The sequence below is a fragment of the Nannospalax galili genome, unplaced genomic scaffold, assembly GCF_000622305.1.
Source record: "Nannospalax galili isolate Female #2095 unplaced genomic scaffold, S.galili_v1.0 scaffold1454, whole genome shotgun sequence".
Classification (NCBI taxonomy): domain Eukaryota; kingdom Metazoa; phylum Chordata; class Mammalia; order Rodentia; family Spalacidae; genus Nannospalax; species Nannospalax galili.
The window spans coordinates 82,609-91,363 of record NW_008334056.1 but is presented as its reverse complement, the minus strand read 5'-3'; the positions used below and the strand labels follow the sequence as shown (position 1 = coordinate 91,363).

Below are 8,755 nucleotides of genomic sequence, written 5' to 3'. Positions count from 1 at the left end.
GTGGTAGATTGCATGAATATATTTTATACTGCTATCTTACAGTCCTGGAATAAACTATTTGATCATAGTTTCTTTTTAAAGCTTTGGCATTTTCTTTTGCTTTGCCAGTATTTATTCAGGATTTTTACATATTCATTCAAAGTGAGATTGGCCAGTTATTTTTCTTTTTAAAAAAATTATTTATTTTTTATGTGTATGAGTATTTTGTCTGCACGTATGTAAGTGCGCCACATGTGTACGGTGCCTGTGAAGACCAGAAGGGGACATCAGATGCCCTGGAACTGGAGTTATGGACAGTTATTAGCTGCATGTGGAAACTAAACCTGGGTCTTCTGCAAGAACAGCCAGTGCTCTTAACCACTGGGCCATGTCTCCAGTTCGCAGTAACTTTTCTTATTAGTACTATCTGAAATGGCAAAGCTGACTCCATTTTGTTCTGACTTTTGCTTTACCTTGTGTTTTTGCCCAGCCACTCCCACTGAAGTCAGCCAGTCATAAAGGTTGTACCTGTAGTTTCAGGGAATCCATCATTTCTACAATACTGGGAAATTTACAACTAGCCCAGTAGGATGCCCTCTTATCTAGCTATACCTACATCTCCGTGGAGCCCATTGTTTCTGCAATACTGAGAAATTTGTTTTTCCTAACTAAAACTTTTTGTTAACTGAAAACCTCTTTCTGAACTGACTTGTCCCTGGTCTATATAACTATAGTGATCTGATGTAACTATGGCTATTGGCTCTGCCTCTAGCATGATATAATTATAGTTTTAGGTTTTATAAACCCCATTCTGCCTCCCCTTGAGGTCAAGAGTTCTTTTGGGTGCCAGCCCCCTGCTGACTGCTGGCTAATAAAGGACTCTTGATCAGACCATCGGTATGTGGCATTCCTCTGGCCTCACAGTGTACACTATGTCAAATTCTAACATAAAACTATGCTTCTCTCATGGAATTGTATGAGCTGACTGAGAAAACTGCATCATTCACTTCTTGGCGTTCTCACTTTTTAGCCTTGTAAATGTTACTTCATCTTTTCACATATTTGAATAAGTTATTTTTTCTTGAAAATTGTCTATTTTTATTATCTAAAGTTAATCATAATTTTATCTTAACTTTAAAAAAATGTGCTCTGTAATCAAAAACTAACATTGCATTCTAGCTATAGAACATGGGTAAGTGCTACTATTTCTCATGGATTTGAAACCATTTGCTTTATGATATAATATAAGGTGAAACATAACAGTGAAAAGATTTCACATGTCCCTGGAAAGAATATTTACAGGGTTCTTTGTTCTATATATTGCTCAAAGAATCTATGTTCTTATTAATATCTTGTCTGCTATATTCATCAGTTACTAAAGTGATATATAAAATTTTATCATGGTTAAAGACTTGCCAAGTTTTCCTTACAAGCTTGCCAATTCTTGTTTTAAATGTATTATGGTTTAAATACAAGAATGTTTACTAAATAGGGCAATTAGAGCTACCAGTTCTCAATCTTTAAATATATATGGTTTAGTTTCTAGATACATATTGGTTTAGGATTGTTGTAACTTCTTTGAAAATTTATACTTTTATCATTATTTAGTAATCCTCTTTATACTAGTAACAATGTTTTTGATTGTAGGTCTGTTTCTGCCCCACACCTATACCCAGAGGTAACCCCAATTTCCTGGTAACTTGTGGCGACTCTGATGGAGTGCCCCAAAACTTCCAGTTACAAATGCATATCAATTTCAGAAAGCATAATCTTCAGGAACGATAAAATTGGAAAGCCATTAGCAGGATTAGGAAGAATGAGCTGAGCAGGGGTGTAGACAGAATCCACCATAGCTTGATATACTGGGATTCTCTACAGATTTCTCCACTCTCAAGGCAACAGGGCAGGCCTTTGGTAATCCTGTGTCAGTCACTGAGAGCAGTGCCTAAGTTTTCTGGAAAGGTGGCTCCTAGCAGCTGAAGGCAATTCTTTGGCACTTTTAGCAGTGGACAGCCACAACAGCTGAAGGAGGAGGTGGGTAGTGGGGTATGCTGGCAGGGCACAAAAGCATCAACTTGATTTTTGCTAACATGCTCTCTATAAAAATGGTGGCAGCATAAGAAGTTATCACTGTGTCATGATATGTTTGAAAATCACATGACAGAAAAAGTTAACCTTGCTGTCAACACTTTTGCCCTTTGGTACTTTCTACTTTCTGAAATTTCTTACAGTTGGAACTCAGGTTGGGAAGGAGAAATCAGTCACGTGAGACCTTCGAGGGGTTTTCTGTTTTGTTTTGTTGTTGCCATTGTTGTTTTTGTTTTGAGTCAGGATCTCACTCTATAACTCTGGCTGACCTCAAAGTCATGGCAATCCTCCTGTGTCAGCTGAGATTACAAGCGTGAATCACCACAGCCGGCTAGATTACCTTGACTGAGCACCTACATGTACTCAAATCATGCTAAATACTATTAAGAATAAAAAGAAAGGGGCTTGAGAGATGGCTCAGCAGTTCAGAGCACACACTGCTCTTCTAATAGGACCTGAATTCAATTCCCAGGAAGCTCGTTGGGCGGCCCGCAATCACCTATAACTCCAGCTCCTGGGGGATCCAACACCTCTGACTTCTGTGGTCACTGCTCTCACATGCCCATATGCACACACAGGCACTCACGTATACATACAAATAAAAATAAATTTTAAAAAGCTTTTAAAAATCTTTTAAAGACTAAAAAGAAATGCAAAATGATACTTCTATAGGTCAGGATGTTTTTTAGGAAGAAAGATTTACATATATATAATATATATATAAATGATGAAACATAATAGCATTGAATCAGGTGTGTCCTATAGAGGATTTCAGAGAAAAGATTTTAAATTCTAGTAAAATGCTTATACTATAACCTTGAGTAACGATGCTTAATATCTGAACTCACTTAATGAGCAGGATTTGAAAGAATCTCTGCCAACGGGTAGAAGGAAATAACAATGACAAATTATCCTAAGGAATATAAACGCAAAGATAAAAAGAAATGTCGATTATATTGTGTTGCTGTGCAGCAGGTTTTATTATGCAAGAGTGGGAAGGGAAAGTCACATTTGCCCCCACACTGGTTTCCCTGGTGCAAGTGAGTATTGTTCTGTACTGGGTGGCGGGGTTAGAAATATTGCCAGAGAACAAGTACACAGAGTTGTTATGGAAACTAGAATGCATCAACTCAAAGTTTACAAAGAACTTTCAGAGCTATTTAGTATAATCAACTCTTTTTTTGTTTGTTTGTTTTGCTTTATGCTAGTGTACCCTAAGTAAGGCTCTATTTTTTTATTAATTCTTTGATAGGCTGTACTCGAGTAAATAAGAATTCAAGACTCGGGAGATAATGATGACATCACCAAAGTGTGATTTGTGTGGAAGACCTTTGTTCTATGTGTCTGAAGCTTGTTCACACTTGCCTCAACCATTGTCGAGTATGCTGGTTTCTGTAATAGAATATTGAGGTGGCTGTTGACTAACTTCAGAGAGAAACATTTCCTGCTGTGCGGCCCAGTCCTGGGCTGCTGTGGCTGTCTCTTCACATGCTTTTAAATCGCCAGAGTCTAGACACGGACAGTGGCCCCTGGCCACCAATTTTGTCCTTAATTGTGAACTGGAATTTTTCTATCAGAATTTTTGAAAAAGATTTTTGCTTTATTTGTCTTGTTCTTAAGAAGGTAATTGCATGATGAGGATTTTCGTAGCCTTTGAAGGATCTTTTGAGCCATTTGATGTGTCGGCAGATGAATCTGTGCAAACTGTCAAGCTGATGATAAAGGTATGTGCTTGATCCAGGGTCATTAAGACCCCGAATTTAAGTATGCAGTACAGTTTAAAATGTACACAGGAGAGAGATACTATTGGGTATATTTTCAACATACAAGGAACAAATTTTTTTAAGTATTACTATTTATTTACATGTTAAATTGATAAGAATATGGCATATTTGGAGATGTTAGGTAAGAAAGCAAACTGATCCAGTAAATTCTTAGGGGACAAAACAAGTTTTACTTCTCTTTAGTGAATTCATGGGTTGTCACTGTGTCCAGTAGTATTACTGCAATTATTCATAAAAGGACAAAAACATGGGGCTGGCGAGATGGCTCAGCAGTTAAGAGTATGTACGACTTTTGCAGAAGACATGAGTTCGGTTCCCAGCAGCCAGATCAGGTGGTGCACAACTTCCTGTAACTGCAGCCCCAGGTGATGCAACATCACTGGTATCCACAAGCACCTGCACTCACATACACATAGACACACACATACACATAATTAAAAATAAAACAGGTAAACTGTTTTGAAGGGGGGTCACATGTCCTGGGGCCTCAGTGCTGTGCCTTTTATAGTCAGATGTGGAGTCGAATTCTGCCCTCCCTGATTGTGTCCGTGCTTCTTCGGGATATGTGTAGCAGACCTCTAGCTCATAGAGCATGTGTCTTGTCCCAGAAAAACTTTAGAAGCTAGTTTTTAATAGAGATGCCATTTTAGAGACTGGAAAGTTTTTAGACTCTTATACAGTGATTTATTTATTTATTTATTTATTTATTTATTTATTTATTTATTGGTATTTTCGAGATAGGGTCTCCCTGTAGTCCCAGCTGGCCTGGAACTCACTATGTCGACCAGGCTGGCCTTGAACTCACAGAGATCTGCCTTCCTCTGCTTCCAGAGTGTTGGGTCACCACGCCCAGCCTAGTAAACCTTTTTTTAAAAAACAAAAGCATGACACTAACTTTAGTCCCTGCAAGTGGAGTATACCAGTTATCTGATAAATGCCTTGATTGGTGAACAAGAAATATAAAGAACCAAAGGAGGGGAGGGATGGCTCAGCAGTTAAGAGCACTGACTGTTCTTGCAGAGGACCTAGGTTTGATTCCCAGCACACAAATGGTGGCTTACTGTCAATGCACTCTTCTGACCTCTGCAGGTATTGCATGACACAGGTGCATCTATCTACATGCAAGCAATACACTCATACATATAAAATAAAAATAATAAGCAAAAAAGATATTTTAAGGACCAAAGGATTTTGGAGCCAGAGAAGATAGGAGAGAACTTGTGGATTTCAACTTCATTTTGTATTCATATAGTACTAAGGCTCAGAGAGGATATCTTCTCTAGGATCACACTGCCAGAATAAGAAATAATTTGGGTAGAGAATTTCCCTTCTGGCTTTCTTATAAATATTCTTTTAAAAATAAAAACAGGCAAAATATTTAGTTTCTGGACATCAAATATTTATCCATCAAATATTTACCGTTATCTGTCATGGATCCATTTGGAAGTCTGGTGAAGATTATTAATCCCCTCTCAGAGGGTTCTTAAATGCATAAAATAACACATGTACGACCCTTCTGGCTTTCTTATAAATATTCTTTTAAAAATAAAAACAGGCAAAATATTTAGTTTCTGGACATCAAATATTTAATTCAGAGGTAGTCATTCCTATTTGTTGAGCCATTGTTAATATTTGGTATATTACTGTGATCTGGATAGAGTATAGGAGATCTTACCGTTATCTGTCATGGATCCATTTGGAAGCCTGGTGAAGATTATTAATCCCCTCTCAGAGGGTTCTTAAATGCATAAAATAAAACATGTACGATAAAAGAGTATAGTGGTGCCTGCCTGTAACCCTAGCACTCTGGAAGCTAAGGCAGGAGGAGTAGGAGATTGAAGTCAGCCAGAGCTACAGAGAAAGACCCTGTCTCAAAGAAAACACAAAAAGAAACCGATTGAATTGAAACACAGTTTTCAAATAATAAAAATCAAGTTTATAGTTGGGTATGGTGGTACATACCTTCAATCCTAGCACTTGGGAAGCAGAAGCAGGTGAATCTTTGTGAGTTCTAGGCTAGTTAGGGCCACATAGTGAGACCTTATCTTGAAAAAACAAGAACAAACAAAAAGTTAAGTTTGTGATACAGTAACATGTAACACAGAGTTTGTATTAGTACTAGCTAATAAGCTCTGGCAACGCATTGAGCGACAATTATACTTTCAAAGCTGTGATAAATACATAATATTCTAATATTTTAGTATAATATTCTAAGCAAAAATATATCTGCAACATGAAAATGTCTGCGATTTTTAATTAATAGCAAAGCCGTAGGTATAGCTGCTGACTGCTACTTTAGAACACATATTTAACTTAACATTTAATAAAAACAAAGATGCATTTTTCCCACTTAGGTTCTATTCATAAACTTTAGGAGAGGTCTGTAGGGTCAGAGCTAAGAGCCTTGTCCAATGTCCCTTCTCTTTGTTCTAAAACAATTCCTTTTTATTTCTTTCTTTTTATGTGTATGAGTATGTATTTGAGTGCACTCATGCCATGCAATTCCTACAGAGGGCAGAAGAGGGCGTCGGAGGATCCCCTAGAACTGGAGTTACCACGTGAGTGCTGAACTCTGGTCCTCTGCAAGAGCAGCCAGTGCTCTTAACTGCTGAGCCATCTCTCCAGCCCTCTGTTCTAAAACGATTATGATGTGAAGTAGGAAAGCAGAAAGAGGAGGGAAGACAGGAGGAATGGGGAAGGGAAATGCTGTGTTTTTGGCTAGTAATACAGTAATACATTTTTCATAAAATGCTATTGATCTTCAAGGATTATTTCCACATTCCTCTTTCTGAAGACAGACAAGGCAGGAGGTATCTGGAGCTTATGTATGCTGGAGCTGCGCTGAGGAACAGTTGGAGTTTGTCTGATATTGGAGTATCTTTCTGTTCAACTCTCAAATGCTTTGTTAAGGTATGATTATCAGAACAACACTTTCCCAAGATGGCTCTCTCACTTTGAATTAAGCTGTGGATAACTCAACTAAACTAGTTCGTAACTTAGAAAAATATTTTCTTGAGCTGGGGTTGTGGTAGTGAATGCCTGCAATCCCAGCACTTGGGAGACAGAGGTAGGAGGCTCATGAGTTTAAGGCTAGCCTAGGCTATGCAGTAAGACCCTACCAAAAAGAAAGGAGAGAAAAGAAAAGGGTTTTCTTTTCTTGTTTTCATTTTTAAGATTTATTTTTATTTTTTTAAAATTCTGTGTGTGTGAGTGCAAGTGCCAGCGGAAGCCAGAGGCATCGGACCCCCTTAGACTTGGAGTTACAGGTGGTTGTGAGCTGCCTGATGTGGATGCTGGGAACCAAATTTGGATCTTCTGCAAGAGTAGAACACACTCTCAGTGGCTGAGTCATCACTACAGTCCCTCTTGTTTTCCTCTCTCTTCCATTTGTACAAATGGCCTTATGCGTGCTTCATGAATGCAGGGACAGTAAGACGTGGAGACAGAGCTCTCCCTTGTCCGCTGTCTCCCTTTCTCTCCTGATCCCCTTTGCCGTCTTCCCTATCACATCATCAAAGAGCTCACCATAAACTAGCAAGTCTAAGAGGAAGCACTGAAGTGTCAGTACAAAGTGAAGAGGATTAGGTCACTTCCATGGCCAACAATGATGAGGGCAGTGGGGTGAGAAAGGAGAAACTCTCAGCAACAATAAAGGTGATGGGGCAGTGTCTATTTCTAAATCCAACCAAAGTGGCCATCTGGGTTAGTGAACAAGTAAGGAACAGGTCCTTGTCCATCCTCAGTGTGTCCTTAGTCAGTGGTGTATTAACTGGGATGCTTGGCTGAGCTTTAAGAACTTTACAGAGCTCTTGTAAAACAAGATTTTTCTGGAGTCACTATCTTTAAAATTTCAACCGTTTTAAAATGGAGCAAGTGACACAAAGATTTTAAGAACTTTTTCTAGGGTTGAAATGCTTTCTGTGCTCTTTCTTTACCCCATAAGAAAGCAAGAACTCTCATTCTTTAAATGAGACACTTATTTTCTCATGTTTAGCATTAAGATTTTTTATTATAGTAAAAATTAACTCTTAATGTGCTTAAATGATTAACTAAATGTATGTTTATAAGGATATTCTCCCAATATTAAGTAGCAAAGGTAGTTGGGTGTGGAGGTGCACGCCTTTAATCCCAGCACTCGGGAGGCAGAGGCAGGCAGGTCTCTGAGTTCAAGGCTAGCCTGGTCTACATAGTGAGTTCCAGGCCAGCTAGGGCTATAGGGAAACCCTGTCTCAAAAACACCAAAAAAAAAAAAAGTAGCAAAGGTATGTCATAAAATGGTCAGTACTGCATAATTCCATTTATATAAAGACTACATTTATATAATTTCATGTTTTTGAGCATTTATTCATACATTCTTTATATTTTGAATAATGTTTAATTGTCAAAAATGAAATTAAAACAGCTATTTTTTCCCTAATTTTCTTTCTCTAGTACTCAGAAAAATACTTTAAAATCAAGCAAAGTATGCCAAATTTTATATATATGTGTGTGTGTGTGTGTGTGTGTGTCTATATATAAAGTGATAGGATACACACATATATGTATAAAGTGCTAAGATAAAAGTATATACCACTACAGTCAGCTTCTTTGACATGTCCTAAATGGCTTCTCTCTGTGTTTTGAAATAAACGGATACACTATGTTGGGGCACTCACTGTACAGCCATACAGGGTCAACTCCTCATAATTCCCCAGTGCTGTCAAATCACAATGATAAGGTTCAAGAATTTTTTTCTGTTCACATCCTTAAAGGCAGCTGTTTAAGTTCAATAAACTTTGGGGTGGCTAGATGAATTTGATGGCTAGGAATGTAGAATTAATTAAGAGTGCTTTTATAAAAGCACTAAGAACTGACTTACTTAAAACAAATTTTGAAGGTATAGATATGGCTCAGTGGTTAAGAGG

At 38.0% G+C, this 8,755-nt stretch overlaps 1 protein-coding gene across 1 annotated transcript in view; it reads left to right on the top strand.

The window, feature by feature from the left end:
- Positions 1–3,701: 3,701 nt before the first annotated feature.
- The window catches only part of Ankub1 (ankyrin repeat and ubiquitin domain containing 1), a 43,520-nt gene continuing 38,466 nt past the window's right edge, over positions 3,702–8,755 (top strand). The window contains exons 1-2 of the mRNA XM_008828999.1: positions 3,702–3,791; positions 6,618–6,761. Coding sequence (XP_008827221.1) covers positions 3,702–3,791; positions 6,618–6,761 — 234 coding nt within the window. The remainder of the gene's footprint in view (positions 3,792–6,617; positions 6,762–8,755) is intronic.